The following is a 20,129-nucleotide window of genomic DNA, read 5'->3' as shown; positions in this document are numbered from 1 at the left end:
TATCTAATAAAACAAACGCATGAGTCTGGAGAAACTGTGGAGAGGAATCAAGTGCTGCGTCCTACTTCACAAAGAAGCATTTTTCAGTCCGCCCCCTTCCTCCCTTTACAAATGAAAGACCCATCTAAAATATATTCTTTCAGAATTAGAAGCTATACCAAGATATTCTAAAGAAGAGAGAAACTGATGTAAACAGTTGTATGTTTAGCATATAATCACCTCACACACACACGCAAATGCATACTTAGGTGCTGATGCATGTGAGTACACGATCGTAACTCAGACAGACTCACAGGGTAACTCTATGGACCATTCCCACCTTGTAATATGAGAATGGTTTAAAAAAAAATAAAATGTGAATAGTAATTGTCATTGCCTTGAAGAATTTACATGATGTGTCCATTTTTAAGACGTTACAGACGTTTTACACAACCTTTATTTCCTGTGATTTATGTATTTAACTGTACCACTGTAAGATGAAGATCTATACATGCTCTACAGTTGAATTTGGTTCACGTCTCAATGTTGTTGCACATTTTTAAATGAAGAAAGTAAGGAAACTGCTGAGGGTTCAAATGAATGCAACACAGTGAGTCACAAAGGGCAAACGTACATAGTGCACAGAGGCTTTCTGGAGTTACAAATCTCCTGAGTTTTCTATGTTTGGCATTCAGAGATCACATTTAAATTTACTAAACCAGTCCCGATCTCCCCCCCTCCCCCCCCGTTTTTTTTTTTGAGTGTTTCAATTGCCTTTCCTTCTTCCAACAGCTGTGACAACTGTTAAAACAGTCAGTAAAATTAAGTCCGCTCTATAATCCTTTAGTCAACGTTACATTTTAATCAGAGGTTGAAGGAGATTTCACGTTATGAACGCACTTATTCATTTAGAATGATTAAACTGACACATATGTCAAAATGAGCAGATATATTTATTGCATCTGTTAGCTTATTAACTGTTAGTAATTATTAATGTTATTGCAGAAAAAGCAAAAATCCAAGGCTGCAGCTGGCTTTAAGTTATTGCATTCTTTAACATGCTCTGCCTTAAAATCAAAGCATACCTAGTGATGGTCAGGCAGATGTCTGTGCACTCCCAAAACCTTCGAACAATTTTTAGCTTGAATCCTCTCTGCCTTCATCCATAACGTGAAAACTACAGAACCTACTGTATTTGTTTTCTATGTCCTTATGGTTGCATGTGCATACACATGTGACAATATACAGCCAAAGTACAATTACTATACTATGAATACCAGTAATGTGCAAAACTCCGGGGCTTAATAACTGAGACAGAGAGGCAGATACGTTTCTGAACATTAGTTATTTCTCTGCATTCACTCAACCACACATGCCTCAAACACTCCACTCAGACAATATAGTTGGAGTGCTGTAAGATGACTTTTAATTGAGCCAAAGAGGAAGAAAAAAATTAGTTTGAATCCTGCACCAGAGCCAAAAAGACATGTGTCCCGATTTCATTTAAATGAATCTACTCTAAGAGGCTTATCTAAACTAATCATTCAAATTAGCTATAAGAAGGTAAATTCAAGAAAGCTCCTTTGAGGGAGGAAGGCAGAATATTCACCAAAAAAACCCCACCCAAACTTATCATCATCTTCTGTATATTATAAAAAATGTGCCACTGTTAGTAAAAGCTGTGAAAACTGCATTCTTACGTTTAAGAAAGCTACCTTACACCGTGCAGCAGCTCACAATGCACTAACCTATAAACCACATTTGAGAGGGCATCCTACCTCTGTTTATTTTCTTGTATTTATCCCAGAATATTACAGTGGGTTTCCCTGTCTCCCCTTCCCAAACTGTCTTCCTGTGAGCCAGGTTATTTCCCGTATTATTTCACCAATACGCGATCACGGCAATTCACTTCTCATCTCTGGGTTAATTACAAATAGCAATGCAATATGCAGACAGTAAGGACAGCTAGTGGGCATCTACCCATAATACACTGTCACCTCTCGGTACAGCCCTTCCACCGACTGTGCCTGGGCTGACACTGGCTATTAGCTTGGGTTTTTCCTTCGGTGTTACGACGTAACACGAAGGCACAGCTACGCAAGGGGCTCGACATAAAGAAAAATGATTCTGTGACAGCTCCCGTGATACACTAATATTTAATCTCGTCAGTAGGCTGAAATCAAGTTCAAGAGCCGCTCGTCAGCCCCAGACCACCTGGCTCGGTTCGGGCGCCAGGCTTTCCGCCGGAGACACTCCGCCAGGTAGCTAGCAAGTGCCAGCCAAGAACTGCGGCTCGTTAAAAAGTATTTTGCTGCCTTTTGTAGGACGAGCAAGAGCAGAGGGCCCCGCCGCACGCACGGCGCGGACCCCTGCGAAAGTGCAGCGCACCCCTGCCGGGTCGCTCCCGCTGCCCGTGCGGAACGGAGCCTCCCGGCAGGGCGGCCGCTCCCGACCCGCGCCCCAGCTCCCTCCCTCCCTCCCGCCGCCTCGCAGCCGGCGCGGACGGGGGAGCCGGCGCACCTGTCAGGCTGCCAGCGCCGGGGCAGGCAGCGGGGCCGGGCGCAAGCCCGCCGCCAGCACCGCTCCTCCCCGGCGCGGAGCGCCCCGCTGCCGGGCGCCTCCCGCCCGCCCCCCCCGGCGCGCCGCCGCCGCGCAGTGCCCCGGGCCGGGCCCGACGCGCCCGCGACGGCTGCCGCCCGCGGCCCCGGCACAGCGTTACCTGCAGCGGCGTCTAGGCGCCTGTCATGTTTTGGGGCAGGCGGCGGCGGTGGTGGTGGTGGTGGTGGGGTGGGGGCGGGGAGCGGTACCTACTCTTCCTCGTAGTGCAGGGAGAGCGGCTCCGGCAGGCAAAGTTCTACCGAATCCATGTGCGCCCGGCGACCATTCTTCGTGCGCCCCCGCGGTAAATCAAAGTTTCCGTGGCCGAGCGCCGCGCACTTGGCACGCGCGGCGGCAGGCGCGGGCGCGGCGGCAGGCGCGGCCAGCGGGGACCAAAAGCTCGCCCGCGCGCCTAATCAAGGACTTAAAGCCCCGCTCGGCGCTCATGAATATGAAGTAGGGCTTTACATATGCAGTCCCCCCGGCCCGAGAGGACGGCGGATTGGTGGGGCGGCAGCCAATCAGGCGCCGGGGGCGCCGGGGCGGCCCGGCGCGCGGCAGGTAGAGGGGTGGGGCCGGGGGAGCGGCCTGAGGCGGCGGCGGCGGCGGCGGCGGCGGCCGGGGCAGAGCCCGCAGACATGTCCGCGCCGCCGGCCCGCCGGGGCTGGGCCGCCTCTTCCCCTGCCGGCCGCGGGGAGGCCGGCTCCAACTTCCAGCGCAGTTCGGCAGGTACCTGGGGGCAGGCTCCCGCTGAAGGTGGCGAAGGACTGCGCGAGAAGGTAGAGGATGAAGTTTTGCGCTGCCGCTGGTGGCGTTCGGGCCGGGGCCGGGGCCGGGCGGGCTCGGCTCTGGGCGGGCTCGCCTGACCGCCTCGTCCCCAACCTTTGGAACTGCTCGGCGCCGGAGTGGGGGGGGGAATAAATAATAACACCCCCGAGCGCAGCCTGCCGAATCTTCTGGGTAACTCAACTTTTCATTGTCATCCGAGTTGCGGCGGGGGGAAGGGGGGGCTGGAATAGTGTAATTTATAATATATGGAAAATATATATATATAGGTTATATAAATATATGTAAATTTACATTAGATACATAATTGTCTATTTAAAAATTAAAAGCCTCACCTTTTTTACTTACTAAAAAAAGGACATTCTAACAAAAGCCAGCACTCGGATCCCTGCCACAACGGAGCGGGTGCAGCTGGGCGCGTCTACAGGTACGTGTGTCCATATGCAGCTTAACAGGGGTGTAAGTAAGGTGTATGCCCCTGTGCGAATATTTGTGTGCGTGGTTTTAGGTATAGCAAAAAGAAAGAAAAGCTCCAGAGCTGATCAATTCATTCTGCAACTGTGGAGGGATTATAGCGGACTAACTCAGCCCTGCCTCATCCTAACACGGTAAGGACCGCGCTGTCGCAGGGTCTGCATTAGTCAGTCTGGGAGTGCGCACAGACCTCCACAGTGTTTGGGGATTCGTAGAGTAATTTTTACGGAAGTAAGCACACAGCCCGGCATATATGCCTGCATAAACATCACCAAGCCCAATTCCAGCTAAGCGCTGATTAGAGCCAGCTCGGAGTCGCTCGCCTCTGTCGTGAGGAAAGGTCCCTGATTAAGCTTGTTCCGAGGAAACGACCGTCCTCCAATTTGGAGTCGCTGTTCGCACTGAAACACACGCACACACCCGGTTTTGAAAGGCTCCGTAATGAATCGGGGGTGCATTTTTTTAGCTCAAAAGCTATAGTTTTTATTTAATATTACAGCTAAGACACCATACTTATTTTTCAGGTCCAAAGTGTCTCTGCCTCTACCAGTGAAAACAGATATAGGCTATTTCTGGCAAGAAAAAAACAAAAAACAACAACAACAAAAAACAACTGGAAAGACTGTACTTAGAATTCAGTTCAGCTCAGCTCTTAAAAAATCTTTTGTGACTGGAGCCCTAACACGATGCAAATGGCAATCTTTTAGATCAAAATGAATCAGTGCACACCCTCAGAATGCATTAATACCATTCACAAATGGGAACGCGAATGCCATCACCAAATCTGTTTCATGGCATTTTACCAAATTAATACTGTAACCCCAGTCCAAAATATTTAAGTTCAATAGACACGTTTGTATATGTTTACAGCAGAGAGACTGCGGTGTTAGTATTTAACCTTATGTGAAGACTGGGCCTGCTTCCTACAAACCTGGTATTAATACATGCCAGTTTAGGAATCGGAACTCACACAGCAAAACTACAGCTCTGACTACTGTATAAAAGCAGGTAGTAAAAACTTAATTACCAGTAGCATTATGCTGTCTATATTGTTAAATGTGAACTCTGCAATTAAGATGTAAATTCACTTGTAAGCAGTGAATTAAAAAGCACTGAAGAATAAAATCCAAGTACTGAAACATCAGAAACAAAAAATCATGCTTTATCAAAATTTAAAATGAGAGGCATTTAATCATATGATGGTATTAGAACATCCTATTTAAGTAACAATTTGATAAATGTGGATTTTTGAATCAAATCAGAACTTGAATATGATGTATTTATGGATGTCTGTATCACTATATAAGCCCAAAATACAGTTCCTACAAAATTGATTTACATGTACACATGTAATGACAAAACGTGAAAATACATATATACTGTTTGTACTTAGTGTCTGTTTATAGATTTATACCTCAAATTGCTATTTCTCAATATTTTTATGCTAAAATTCCTTCAAATCTTACCATGCTTATGTTTTCCTATTTTGAAATCACCCATAATAGATCCCTATACATGAGTCACTTTTCTGTACTAAGTTCCCTGGAATACAGCCTCCTTAAAATATGACAGCTAATCCATTTTGAAACATATCAAAGCACAGGTTACCTTGATTTCAAATTTTGTTAATTATCTCCTAAGATTATGTATTATATTCAGGGGCTGAAACATGATGGTCTCTTTCCTTCTGTCATGATCGGTCTTCCTGCAAGCCCTCCCTTTCACATTCACATAGTTTCTACCACCTTGTTGGCTTGTTGCCCTGCAGCCTCCTATGCATGCCCAAATAACACATTTTCCCTCTCCCTCTATGAGCCATCACTACCTTTCTATCAACCATCTTTCATCCAAGCAAGCAGCTCTCTTCCCTGCCAGTGCTGCTTCTTGGAGAACCAGAAATACAGTGCTGTACTTTGCATGTTGATAAACAAAGCAGTTGGCTTCTTCCCCTGGGGACTGAAAGTGTCACCTCCACCAGACTGGGGCCTGGCATTCCAGCTACATTCTTGAACTTGTGTTTCACAGTTACTGATCAGTTTGTAGAAGGAAAAAAAAGATAAGAGATGCCAGCAGCAAATAAACTGGAGCTAAGCATGGCTTCATTTTCTCAAGCTTTTCTGTAGAAATAAAAAAAATAGTAGTAGGGGAAAGTAAAAAAGCAAAACAGGTATCAGTCTACTGATTTTTATCAGGGGATATAGAGGAAGAACATGCATGCAAACACACATCTGCACTAACTTACCAAAACATACTGTGCAAAATCTAACTAGAAGGAGTCTATACAAAGGACACAGAGGTAATGTAATCAGAGAGGGAAAGGAAAAAATCGTCAAGAGTGCCTGCACCAGCCAAAAGGCATTACTGAGCAGCATCTATATTTCCATGTCTCTCTGTGCATACAATATTTCCTGTGTGTTGAATCTTTAAGCATCTTTACATTTAAATACTGCAGACATTTCAAGTCATCCAAACAGTTGGATTCTTAAAACACAACTACCTCAAGGCCGCTGAAGAAATAGGATTCAGTGGCACTTCACAGGAGCCACACGGTGCGTCAAATGTTTATTTACCTAAAGGAAAAACAAGCTCAAGCCATCTAGGAAGGAGCAAGAATATGAGTCTATTAGCTGCTGAGAATTTATTTGAAAATAAATACTGTTACTTTAGAGGAAAATTTGCCATATACCATGCACCTTATCCAAAGTCTAGCTGGAAAATATATTGTTAAGAGTTTGAAATAAACATTGAAGTATCATTAAATATGTGATCCTCTCTTTATTCACAGTCACTAATTAAAGAAACACAATACAGATGTCCTACGCCACAACAAGATCAACATTAGAAAAATACTGTTACTTCTCACTGGAAGGCACCTGGTGCATCCCTGGATGGTACCACAAATGAGTTAAAAAAACAAACATTACAGAAGTTCCAAATTTTGCTCACTTGTTTGTATGTAGTTGGACAAAGTGTAGTAGGTTATTACTTTAAAGACATCTGCTACTTCAATCTGTGTTTGGCATTAATTATTCCTTGTTTTGATCTTAGGGAAAAAAGCTCACATAACAATCTCTGAATGCTCCTTAAAACTTTTTCACAGTGTATTCACAAATACACAGAACAGGGATTTTAGCTTTTGCATCTATACTCAGTTCCAGCATATAAAAAATGTCTCACTGAAATAACAGCAAGTGCCTTACCATGTCACCAAACTACATTCAATTCATCCGGTCTCAAATAAATAGTTGATGATTTTCTCCTCGTTTTATTTTCAAGGGCATTGGCACAGGTATTTAAATGACTGCCTTCACCAGTACAGAATAGAAGCTGTTCACATCCCTGTACATTAAATTATTCTCTTGACAAAACACTTCTTCCAAAGCCTTAGACAAAAAAGCTGGGGCTTGGCGCGGGGGGGGGGCAGTGAAGAAAGGGAGTGGCTCACACATTGCCTGTCACCCACCAAAAAAGGTCTACTCCCTAACTGAGGCACACACCAGTATGGCTATCCCACTATTACCGCAAGTTCTTTTTTTTAGTGTAAGTTTCTTCAGAGAAACTGAAGTCCATTACTGTCTCAGACAGCCAAGGATAAGATGACTGAGGGAATTCAGTTGCTCTGTTTAATTAATACAGGATTATTTCACTTTCATTTTGTGAAGCTAATAATATGACTGGTGGAATGTCAGTAAAAATTAAATCATAAACTAGTGCAGTACCAAAGGGAAAACTTACTTTAGTTATGGAGTATTCCCAGCAGAAATCTTGAAAATCTTATACATATTTACACTAATAAAATACCACATGTACTTTATGGGATACTGCAAGCTTTCTGCAATCCTTGTGGCATGTATTTACAGAGCAAGAGTTAACATTTTGAGATTATACATTAATAAACGAGTTGAAGTTATATTGTTTCTTGAATGTTAAGCATCACAGACTAAATGCAGGAACACATTCAAGGTCAGTGTCCTATTTTAGACTTTTTCAGCAGCTGTGATATTATGATAATCACACTTAAAATATTCCTATATAAAGAGTAAATTAGCCCTTTTCACTAGGAGGATTATTGTGATAAACAACAAATCCAAAAGAGATCAAATCCAGATTTCTCATCCTGAATTTTCCTTCCTCAATGCAATAAATTGCTGTCCCTTACTATGATGACTTTTCTATCCAGGATTTAAAAAAAAAAAAAAAAAAATCCACACTATTCTGCACTTACATGACCTTTTGCTGTTTTTTTTTGAAGGCCTCACCTATATAAAAATACCTTCCTTAAAAAGTGCTTGTGCTTTCTGTTAGAACAAAAGCATTCCAGTTGACATCCTATTCTATCACCTGTACTTCAGTGAAATGTAATATCCCACCAAACAAGAGGGGAAAGAAGAAAACTTAGCATCAGCAGCTATTCCTAAGCAAGATTAGGGGTTTAGGTTCATCTAATTGAGGGATGAGACATGTCCCACAATGGGTCTCTTCCCACTCCCCCTCCAGCCCTTCTACCTGACTGCAAGCTCAAAGCGCTAAAAATAGAAGAAGAAGGTGGAGCATAAATATTTCCCTGGTTAAAACACCAAAAATCTTTACCTTGAGCTGACATGAATTGCTTATTACACTACCCTAGGATACCATGGCTTGAAGCAAGAGCGCACGCACACACACACACAGAGCCACCAGCCATCCTCAAAGCTCCTGTAGTGTGTATTAGTGCATGTGCATCTCACAGAGGCTTCTACCACATCTGACATGGAGCCAGCCCACCTGCAGTACAAAACTATCTCTCTAGCCTGCTTCCCCCCCCCCGGCCCTGACTGTCCCAACCCATCTTCCATCACTCTTCTTCCTTTTTGTACCCTTGCACCCCCTCCACTCCTTTCACTCAGGCATTTTTATTATTAATGTTATTGCTATTATTACTGCCCAAGCATAAGCTAATCCACAGGGGAGCCTGTGTAATTTAACCCTTCAAGCACCAAATTCCTTCGCATATGCCAAAGACACAGGTTTGTTGTTGCCTCCAGCAATCTCCCAGGAAGACGTGTGATGGCGGTGTCATATCATCACACAGCGACTTAATCTATTGCGACACCCAGGGAAAGGGTAACTGAAGAGATTTACAGAACATGGTCTCTGACTGAATACAAAATGTTACCCCTCCAACAAACTGCAGTCACATGAAACAAAGTAAAACAAATTCTATCCTCCTATGGCTCATGGGTTCCATTGTTGTCCCAAAACTGACAACACCCCAACTCTGCTTTTATCCAATCCCACCACTGCATTACTTGCCCCACTGTACATCTTTTAGCAATGCAACACTTTTTTCAACATTTTTGTTCTCCTTTCTTCTTCACATACTGTCTGATTAACAGACAGCCAGATCACGTTGAACTGCCAAGTAGCATAGTGTCAGAAATCTTTTATCCATACTCCAAATGACTGGAACCATCACTTACATCAGGGTTATCTCTCCGTGCTGATTTTGTGTTGTCTGACATCTAACACATGCTTGTTAAAACAATAGATTAAAGGGATTGCTCTTTTTGAAGGTGCAAGAAACACTAAATTAAACACAGTTTAGCTACAATAACCAATGATAAGCAGGAAAACATCTATTTTAAATACTGGAAACAAAAAAAAACCACAACCTGATCTGCTTGTCAAGCAGGGACTATCTGCATGAGTGTCCTACTTTTGTTATCCATAAGCGCTAGGGAAGAATTCAATGTAGTATAGAAGTATATAACTGTTCTCTCCAAGATCAACGTGAGTTTCTCTATCTTCTAACATTTAAGTGAACTGGGAAGCAAGAATTTGGCACAAAAATAATACTGGAAACAAATAATACTAATGAAATATTCTCAGCTCAGAATAACTGCTGGTAAATTGGACTTTTCATCATGGAAAATTAACAGCTCTGAAACAGTCAGAAGAAACTGGTAACAAAGGTTGATTTCACATACTCAAGACTAAACAAATCCTCCTTGCCCATAAGGTACTAGCTACTCTTAACTCACCTATAGACACCTGAGATCTAACGGAGGTAGAGACTTCCATACTGAAGGCCACTGAAATCTCTCCATATGGTAACATGTAATTTTTCTTTCTGTATACATAGCTTCTTTTAAATGTATATATCAGCTGACCAGCTAAGCCCTTAATATTTTAAACTTTATGTATATGGCCCATTCAGACTCCAAGCCAAATGATTTATTTGACACACATGTATATAAACCAAGTTCAGGAAGGTGTTTAGAACATTTTGTTCTTTTCCCCAATCATTAATATGAAGAGACTTAAAGGTTTTCATGGATATACAGCTCCCAGATTGGTAACTATACAGTGCCATCAATTCCAAGGAAATGTGGAATTCACCACCAATTGCTCTTTTTCCAGGTCTTACAGCTCCATCCACCTGAACACCAAAGACTTGACGGAGTTAAAGGAAGCCTTTAGAGAACATAGCAGGGCATGCTGAGATGCTGTTCACCACTTCTATATTCATTTCCCACTTAGTGGTGGGTGGAAGGCCTAGAATACCAGTCAAAAATCTGTCAGTATACAACAACACAAGTGTAACAACCCTGCTATCTCTAGTAGGCTTGCACACTAACATTTAATGAAATTGTACTAACATTTTTAATACAAAACCAGAATAATTCTACATTAACAACAAAATAAGTCTATTAGTTGTGGTTATTACACATAAAACTTTTTTCTGACTGTATTAGTAACTATTATTAAATAAGACAGTATAATAGTAACGACATTCTTCCGCAGCTAGAGCCTTTTATTATCACTTCTGTTTCTGTCCTATAGCAGCTTCACTCCTATTAACCAGACAGTTAGCCCTATTCAATTATTCAATCTCAAATCAATAGATTTGGGTCTGTGTGTAATGGTAAAGGTGTAGACACTATGTATATGCTCTTTCAGTTTAGTTTGCATGCAAATTTGGATTTATTTTCTAATTTCCATCTTAAAAGCCACAGAAAGCTAAGTTTTTCATGTTAGGTTTTTTTTCTCCCACCAGTTCTGCCTCCATATCAGGTGTTATGTTTAGCTTAACTCACCTACAACAGAAGTTTCCGACTTTCATAGATAAAAAAGGAAAAGCAAAAATTGTAATTATTTGATTCAAGCATACTGAATAAAGCAATGAAATAGGAGTTGTCTTTTAAGCAGATTCAGTCAATATTTTCCTACTAAAGCACTCACTCAAGGTGTGAATTGATCCAGAAAGTACAGCCTTTAGACTTATTGCACTTCTGACACTTGTTTCACAAAACATTTGGTTCAATTCCTGTAGCTGCACGTGTGTGTGTGCCTATACCTACAAACACACACACAAATATATGCTTGGTTATCTACACATAATTACACACATGAAAAATGTAGTAAAAATGTAAGCTGAACCAACACACATGCAGAAGCAAATAGCGACTATTAATTTTGTCCCTCCACAGTCACCACTTCTCTGCTTAAGGCGCTTCCAGGTAAGCTGATTTGAAATCCCTCCAAGTTACAGGGTGTTACATGCCTTACTGCTTGTCACCTCAGAGCCAGATTTTACAGTCCTTTCTCAAAAAAAATAAAATAATAAAAAAAAATAAAAAAACCACATTAACTTCAGTAGCAGTGCCCCCACAAAGCTTTGTAGAACAGATTCCTAATTTCCTACTTCCTGAAAGTGCATACATTTTTGTGCATCTAGAAAACTGATCTAATACCAACGCTTAAGTAAATAACCTAAAATAATACAGTTACAACTTATCTGAACATGAGTTCAAACAATACTACCCAATGGATTACTGAGTTCCTGGGGAACACCCTGGCTGTTACCTGCCTTGAACCTGCCCAGAACTATGTTCAAAACAGCTGAAGTTTATAAGCAGGAGGATGATGCAGGGAGCTGGTATAGTAAGAAAGTCTAAAGCAATTTCTGCAAGCAACTGTTACAATGTGATTATTATGAGACAGACAAGAATTTATCTAATATTGTCAGGGAAACAACAGGCTTCAAATAATTGTAAATGCTTTTAGAAATTAAATATCAAAAGGAAAAGTTGCAACTTAGTCTTCCTACTGACCTGTTTACTCCAACTTCAGATTTTCTGCTCCTGAGGCATTAACATAAACTGCTCCAGTCTTATTAAAGGCCATATCTATATTCTTTAGCACTGTTTGCATTTGATACACATTTTCAGAATGCTAACCGTCTTTATTCAATAATTAATTTGGCAGCAAAACAAGAATCAGTTCTCTTTTAATGTTACTTTCCCTAAATTCCCTAAACCTGATTGAGTTAGAACCTTGAATCATGCTTTGGAAGATGCAACTCGGAGTTTCTGGATAAAGTCAAGCACTTAAGCAAATCAGACTTCTATTCTTCATCCACCAAGAAGCCTGAGATTTAAGATGAAAGAGCTGGGCTGCCTTTCTCTTTCCTTATCCTGCAAGGTCCCTTCATTTTCCCTCTTTTCCCACTAGATTTACTTGTAAATCTGGCAACAGCCACATTTAAGTCCTGAGGTCTGACTCCTGACCTCAGCCATGTTAGCCCTTCCCTGCCGAAGAACTACCCCTTGGATCACTGACTTGCTATTATGCTATGGTTAATAGACCTGACCTGTGCAATATTTTTTTATCTGGCTACAGTCCTATCTCTAAATTCTCTATTTTGAATGAATACCGATTTTGTGACATGAAGTCTGCTATATAATGAAATGCAAACAATGAAAAGGCTAAATCAGTTTACAAAAAATCTATTTGTCAAACAGTGTGGAGATGCTCCCAATTTAGTCCAGGCAGTGCATGCAGCTCTTGATAAGGGAGTTAAAACTGAGCCGTTCCACTGCATAAAAATAAAAGCATCTGCAAGAGAGACACATTTCCTTTTGGAAAATCTTCCCTGTAACCTGTAGCTAATTATTAAAAAAATTATATTTTTATATATATATAAAATAATAAAAACATCCACCCTCCCACCTCCCCACTCCCCCCCTTGGATTTTGCAGGAATTTTTCGACAGCCAGGAGCACTGTTATAGTAGGTAACAGCAAACGCCTCCCCAGCTCAGTCCCCTTATGTCACATTTGCATTTCTATTCAGCTACATTGCCTGACAATGAAGCAAATGGGTCTGCCTTATCTGTACAATTCTGGACAACAGAGATTTCTAAGCCATACAAAGGAACGAGTTTAACATTCAGCACTCAACACCTCCCGCCCCCCCCCCCCCCTTCCCAAGCCCTGAGGGGAATGCAGGCACACAAACACCTGTCCACATCAAAACCCGAAACCATCCCCTGCTATCCGAAAAAGGAACCCGTTAAAATAAGAACATTAAAAGAAAATAGCTAGCGAGACTTTTCAGGAGCTTGCCAGCCTCGAAGACAGTCCCAGCCCTCAAGATTCCCAGGCTTTGTTTGGACCATAACAGAGAAAAGTAAAGGAGTGTCCCTGGAATGTAAAAGCAGATAATACCTAGTCAACCATTTGTGACTCCCGCTGTCCCTTTCAGGCTGGTATTTAATACAGCAGATGAAATCTAGAGATCCTTTTATCAGGGAAATTTCATATCACCCTAGTTTTCATTAGAAAACCTTTAGCAGCTAGCTAGTCTGGCTAACTCATGCCTTTTCGTTGCAGTATGAGGAAATTTCCGGCTAATTCCTTCAAAATTAATATCGTCTCATTTAAAAGTTAAAAATGACATAAAAAGCCTGCACAAGCTGAAATCTTCAGATCAAACTCGTGTTATGACAGGACTTAAGCCAGTTATAATACAGGCTAGGGCTTTAAAGAACAAGACAAAAATTACAGTGACACAGTTCTGTAGACACTTTGGCTTTAGTCTGACTGCCATGTGACATACATACATCTATACACGTACACGTTGTAATGATCTTCCTCGTCCTTTCCCTTGCTCTCAAGTGCTCAGAGTAACAAGACAGACTTTGTGCACACAACGTCGAGTTCAAGACATTTCCTTGTGGAAGGGATTATCCACAAGTTTATTTCTATATACAGAAGTAACCTGGGGTAGCAAGCGCGGTGTAGGAGAAGGATGCCTGTCTTTTTGTTCTATTTAGTAAATCCTAAAGCACAATATACGTTTTACGTAGCATACCGAATTTTACATCGCTAACTTCCACTTGAACTGTCCCGAACTTCCAGGTAAGGTTATTCTTTGCTGTTGAACAAATGCTGAATTTCTCCCAGGAGGTGGTTGCAATGAGTAGTGATTCTCTATCTTTTTCTCACTCAAACAGTTTTGAAGATTTACAGGCACGAATATCATCACGTTAAAAGAAAACTATAATAGCCAAAAAACAAGGCAGTTAAGCACAGAGACAGTGAGGAATGCAGAACGCTTACTCAGATTCAAAGGAAACACCAAACTCTTTAAAGCAGCCCATTGTTTTAATTTTACTAGTGCTTCAAAACCTGCTTGCTGTCTGTTGTTCTTGCCTTTGCATGACTTGGAGCAAGAGGGTAGGGAACATTCTGCCTCTTCCACTGCTCGTGAGAGAAGAGCCAACTTTTCTCAGCCGTACCACTGAAAACGGCTTTATTGCTGCCGATGTATGAAATACCAATGGTCCTGGTATCATACCTCCTAAAGTACTGCAGATCCCTCAAATGCTGTCAAGGTGATAGATCACTTGGACCCTCAACCGTGCAGGCACATGAGTGAACTTTCTACAGGGCATATGCATACTGTACAGTGCATAACAAAATTTAGTCTTTAAACTTGCTATAATAAAAATAAAACACAGAACAAAATTTTAAAATTGCTACTAACATCAATATTTTTCAACTTTTTTTTAGGCTGTAGTATTAAAGATCTTATGACACACCACATATTACTGCACTGTTGGAATTAATTGCATCTGTTGAGTTACTAAAAAACAACTAGTACAGACGGAAGATACAGTGGCTGGATACTTAAGAAGCAAAGTTAAAGGAAAGCATATTCCACAGATTGTTCCAAGATCTGCTTGAATCTCAAGTCAGGTTATCTACTAGGCTTGTGTACCTACCCAAATGAAAATAACCCCTTACCTCCCGCCCTCCCCCCTCCCCGAGGACAGAAGTTGCAGACTACACTTTGCTGACTGCATACATAATTTATGCCTGTGTATTATTGCATCTTGAAGATACCTATCACGATGGTTTCTACAAGCCTGCCCCTTCTGGAGTAGAATAAGAAACACAGCTGACTCAGAAGAATTAGATGAAAAATTCAACTAATTAATGAGCCCTGCAGGCAAAACATCTTTTCTTCTGCTCTTTGGGGCATTTACAAGGTCAGCTCCCAGCCCCCCACCCCAGGTCAGACTCCCTTGTCTGTCAACATAGACCGGATTTGTAAGACAATAGTGGCCACATCACATTCAGTTGCCCCCACTATCAAGCCAAGTAACATAGTATATTTTGTCAGATTCCCACAGTAAGGGAAGAATTGTTCCGGCCAATTCAGCATTAACAAAACATGCTTCTCTAATATTACCTTGGTCTTCCATGGTCAACAGTTTTAGAATTATTAACACAATACTTCTTATTTAAGAAAATATTCTGGAACGTAACATCAAACATTCTGGAACACAGAATGTTCCCCCATCCCACTCTGCTATCTTTTTGATGATCACTTTTCTGAGAGCATCACATGGCACAATTTTCCTCCATCTGCCAGGGAAACTTCCCCAAAAGTATACCAACTTCAAGAAATGAGGAATCTAAATAGAAGACATGGTCAGACAGAATTCAGAAAAATAATCAGCTCAACTCATCTGTTTCTCTAGCAATATGTGCACTGTAAGTATCCAATGGCCTCTTTGGTAATAGACTTGTCCCACCTCCCATCTGCTCTTCTTGCTGGCCTCCTGCCACTTCAGCCTCAGTCCTTTCCTGTCTTCAAGATGTCATTCAACTTCACTTGCTCCCCAACCCATTTGTTTCTCTTTCCAAGTGAGATCAAGCATTCATCTTTCTATGTCTCTCTCTCCAGCCTTTAGCTTCTGCTCCATCTTTTTAGTAAGTGTCTATGTTTCTGCTCCATTTATCATAGTTGGCAGTATGCACTATGCAGGTGTCAAGGAAACCAAGAGAGAGTTCACTATTCATGATATTGCCTTTTCAGCCTTCTTGTGGCTTGCCATTGAGTGTCAGCTCCTTAATACTACGCTATATGTTGAGAAGAATGTGTATCAGTTAAAGACAAATTACTTTAAGCCAATACAAGGGCACATAAACAAACAAGGCAGTTTTAAAGTTAGGCTTTTTCAGCCTCACTCTGATCTCTTTCTAGATAATTTTTCCCTTTGTTTGCTCATTACCTGAGTGGTTTTTGTCACCTCTATGGCATTTTTCCTTACTGGATAAAACATAAGAGTACAAGCCATTGCATGATACTGGACATAACATGCAGACCTCCATAAATATGAATGCCTAACATTTGACTTTAGTGCTTCCTTTACACATCAATATGGACAGACTTGTGTTTCACCAAATAGAATTCATCTCAGAAGAAGAAATGTCATGGGCTCAGCAGGACAGAAGTCAAAACAAAATCAGAAAGACCTGGCTGGTTTTCTGCAAAGACAAAGCAAAACTCCCTCCATCCCCTTCACTGCCTGGAGCGGGGAGGAGTCAAAGCCTCCCCCGGGGCTGAGCACAAGAGACCGGCTACCAGTCAAGATCCATTGTTTTTAAGGACAACTCTCAATTCCACAAACATACCGTGAACGGCAAGCCATGCTCATATCCTGGAAAACTGGTTTAATTCATTGTCCCACTTAAGAGAAACTTTCCCATAAGCACAATACTTCAACACAATATAGGCAATTAAAAGCAACTGCAGCATTACATGCTCAAGTCAAATTGCAGCTACTGCTTCAGAGTAGAAGACAGAGGGAGCTTGGGGGTGTTTCGTTTTCTTTTCTTTTTTGAAAATAGTTTTTATTCTGGCATTTCAAGTACAATAAAATACCTCCAGAAACTGCACAGTACTAGGAATAACTTCACTATTGTAAGAATCTAGCTTAGCAAAGACGGACAGCTCAGAGGAAAATTCACAGAATGCACATATGACAAAGGTTTTCTGGCCATAAAGTTCTTTAGACAAATGTAGTTTAGAGACAGAAGGAAAATAGAGGGAGATGTGACCATTGAGGAAACTACAACCAGTAGAATATTCTGGATCTCTTAATGTTTTTCATTGCACTAGTGCTTTTTGAAATATATGGTATAGCTTGAATTATTTTGCATAAAGCCAAGCACACAAGTTTCCATATGAAGGTGGGTTTTTTTACTTGCAATATACAGTCAAGCTTGATAATCACTACAGTCCCATTAAAGCTCAAACTCAACAAACTACTACATTGGAGTTGCACATATCCAACACCAACACATTCCATTACTTTTCATTTCATGTACCAAAAGACCAAAGACAACCCTTCTTATCCTTCATTTCTAACACTTCTGTCCAAGCCACCTGCCTATTTTTTACCCATCATTAGTGTAACTACAATAATAAAGATAGAATTTTTCTTACAGTAAAATGAAGTCTCCAGTTTATAGCCCAGATAAATATAAGCTAAGGCATAGTTTAAACTTTTTTCCAAACCAATACTATGAATTCTTTAAAACAAGCCTGCAAAATGGTTCTGTGACTGGCAGAGGCCCATCCAACAACTTTTCACATCTTCGTTCACACAATTTCTGTAGAAATGAGAAGGACTAGTCACATAAACACAAATATAAAATTAAAACTGAGGAGCTAACTAAAAATAAAAATTTCTCAAGGAAGTAAAGTTTCATATTTCTCCAGCACAGTAAATATTATGTTGCAATTTGCAATTCAAATCTGAACATTTAGACAAACCATTTGCTGGAATTCCCCTCTTTTGCTAAAAGAGAAGGAAATATATTCTAGCCCTCTGATCAACTATATCCTTTCATGTTACTCAGAGACCACTACACAAAGTCTTCACTTAAAGAAAATTATTTTTTGTTTCTGTTACACTATCTGAAAAAAACCCCCATGCCTACAGAAGAAGGTCAACAACATGGAGTTATGGCTGAAAAGGCAGAAAAAGTGCAGGATAACTACACATTGGGAACAGCTAATACAACTTAGTGGGCAACACACATGGCATGTTATGAGCAATGGCAGATTACAGTGATATAATGAAGGGATGCCTCTCATTCCCTGAAAGACTAGACAGCACAAGACAATGACCCATCCAATTACCTCTACTCTTATTTTATTCCTCATCCTTCAGCCAACTATCTCAAGCACAGGAAGCACCCTCCTAAATCAATCCTACATTCATTCCATTTATCCCTTTACAGGTAGGCTCATTTCATTCTGGTCCGCTCAGCATAAAAGTCTAGCAGACTCTGTCTGGAAGGAGCTACCACATATTTTCCCTGTCACATCCCCTCCCCTTTACCAAAGTGTCACTCACCAGCCCCTGTGGGGGCGAAAAAAAAAAAAAAAAAAAAAAGCAAAAAAAAAAGCTCTATTTAGTACCCGGTGCCATCGTGTGCAATGGGGCAAATCCACACCCTGCTGACCACCACTCCATAGCTGTTTGCTTGTCTCTCTGGTTCGACAAGTCTGTGCTGATGGCACCTGTTAAAGCTGCTTCAACTAAGCTGTTCTGCATTTGTCTGGCTGGATTTGGACTTCCCGGATCCCTGACTGAATACAAAGTGATTTGAAAAAACAGTGTTTGGCAACAAGCACAGTGGGGAGCACACTGTGTGTTGGTATACAAGAGCACAATGCGTTCTTCATAACATCACTGAGGGAGCATGCTGCTAGAATCTCTCTGCTGTCGAGATCAAAATGGTCTCCTTTGTTGTCAGCTGTTTAATAGCAGCTGTTTAATGTAATTCCAAATGATCTGCTTGAATGAAGTTGTCATTCTTGCAGTTCACTTTAATGTAGTTTAAAAAAACCCTCACAAACCACAGCTTGGCCATGTTCTTTTTCTATTCTTCTCAGAAGTTGCACTCTCTTCTATTTCCACTATCCTATCAAAATAACAAAAGTCTGATTTTCAAAATAAACATGAAATTGAAGGGGGGGGGGGGGGGGGGAAGAGGCAAAGGATCTAATATTTATTTCAAAATTCATTTATTTTATTTTGGACACTTGAGAATGTTTTGATTAAAAATATCTTTGCCACTAAAAAATTACATACAGAAAGAAGGTGTGAAGTTGTGTGAGAGAAAACAAGAATATCTATTCCTAGATGTATTTCAAGATATTTTCCCCTAATGGTTGTTGTAATTTAATTTATTGCCTTTCATAAAACAAAGTTGCAGCAGAATGTTGATATGGTGAAAAAAAAAAAATGTACTGTTCTTGATGAAGCAGTTTAGCTTGTAGAAATATGCTTCTATAATGTGCGTGGGTTTTGTTAAGATCTGTTTGCTACCGAGAGTGATAATAAGGACCATAATCTTTAAAAATATTTGCAGTTCTCTGATGAACAATAGAGGGCACTAATGCTTCTAATCTGGGAAACGCATCACGCACCAGGCAGACAAAATATTGGTGCTACTTGTAGCACACAAACCACATCATCTATGCTAAATACGTAGATAGTAGAGAGAGGATTTCTGTCTCAGGAAAGTTCTCTTTGCCCTTTAAACTTCCTTCCCCCCCCCCCCCCCGCAGAAAGTAGGATGTGATAACAGGCTAATACTTGCAAGCCTTTCAAAGTGTTATTTTCTTTTGTTCATTGAACAAAGCAGACACAACTTTTCCTCATACAAATCCCTCTTCTGTGTACTTTCTCACCACATTCTCCTCTGTTTACCTATAGATCCGTACAGGAGTTCAAGGTAAAGCAATTACACTGATAAATGCAGAAGGCAAAGGGTGTTTAACACATGTGTTACCTGTGTTCCCAGCAAGCTAATGCATAAATACTGGCTACAAACATCAGCAACTGAGAGAGACTGGGTACCACCTGAAAGCTCTGAGTTAGGAGGGCTTCTCAGGGGATCTTATACCACTAAAGCACTTCACGCAGTTTCCCCTAGCTCTGAAAAGAAACAGCTACCGAGAACGGTACCTGCAATAAAAGGCAGATGCAGAGCAAGTACTTTAGAAAGGTTCTGCACCTTAAACTACCTTTTCTCTATAAGCATTAAAAGCACCCATTTAGAAAACAATTCAGCCCCTTTCCCAGAAATCTCAAGATGATAAAAACTTTGTTAGAACTGCTACTAGCTGAACACTATCTACCTTTTTAAATGCTTACCAGTCTT

At 41.1% G+C, this 20,129-nt stretch overlaps 1 protein-coding gene across 31 annotated transcripts in view; it reads right to left on the bottom strand.

Annotated features, from left to right (window-relative positions):
- Positions 1–20,129, bottom strand: part of ESRRG (estrogen related receptor gamma) — a 406,125-nt gene that overhangs the window by 164,657 nt on the left and 221,339 nt on the right. Inside the window, exon 1 of one of the 31 annotated variants that reach the window (XM_051615716.1) lies at positions 2,791–2,983. The exons of 29 other annotated variants lie outside the window; for them this stretch is intronic. In XM_051615716.1, coding sequence (XP_051471676.1) covers positions 2,791–2,846 — 56 coding nt within the window. In that variant the 5' untranslated portion in view covers positions 2,847–2,983. Of the gene's footprint in view, positions 1–2,698; positions 2,745–2,790; positions 2,984–20,129 lie in introns of those variants that run through there. One more of the 31 variants, XM_051615731.1, reaches the window with a different exon arrangement.

This window comes from Apus apus, chromosome 3 (genome assembly GCF_020740795.1).
Source record: "Apus apus isolate bApuApu2 chromosome 3, bApuApu2.pri.cur, whole genome shotgun sequence".
Taxonomy (NCBI): domain Eukaryota; kingdom Metazoa; phylum Chordata; class Aves; order Apodiformes; family Apodidae; genus Apus; species Apus apus.
The sequence above is the reverse complement of the archived record's forward strand: the minus strand, read 5'-3'. Positions and strand labels throughout refer to the sequence as shown.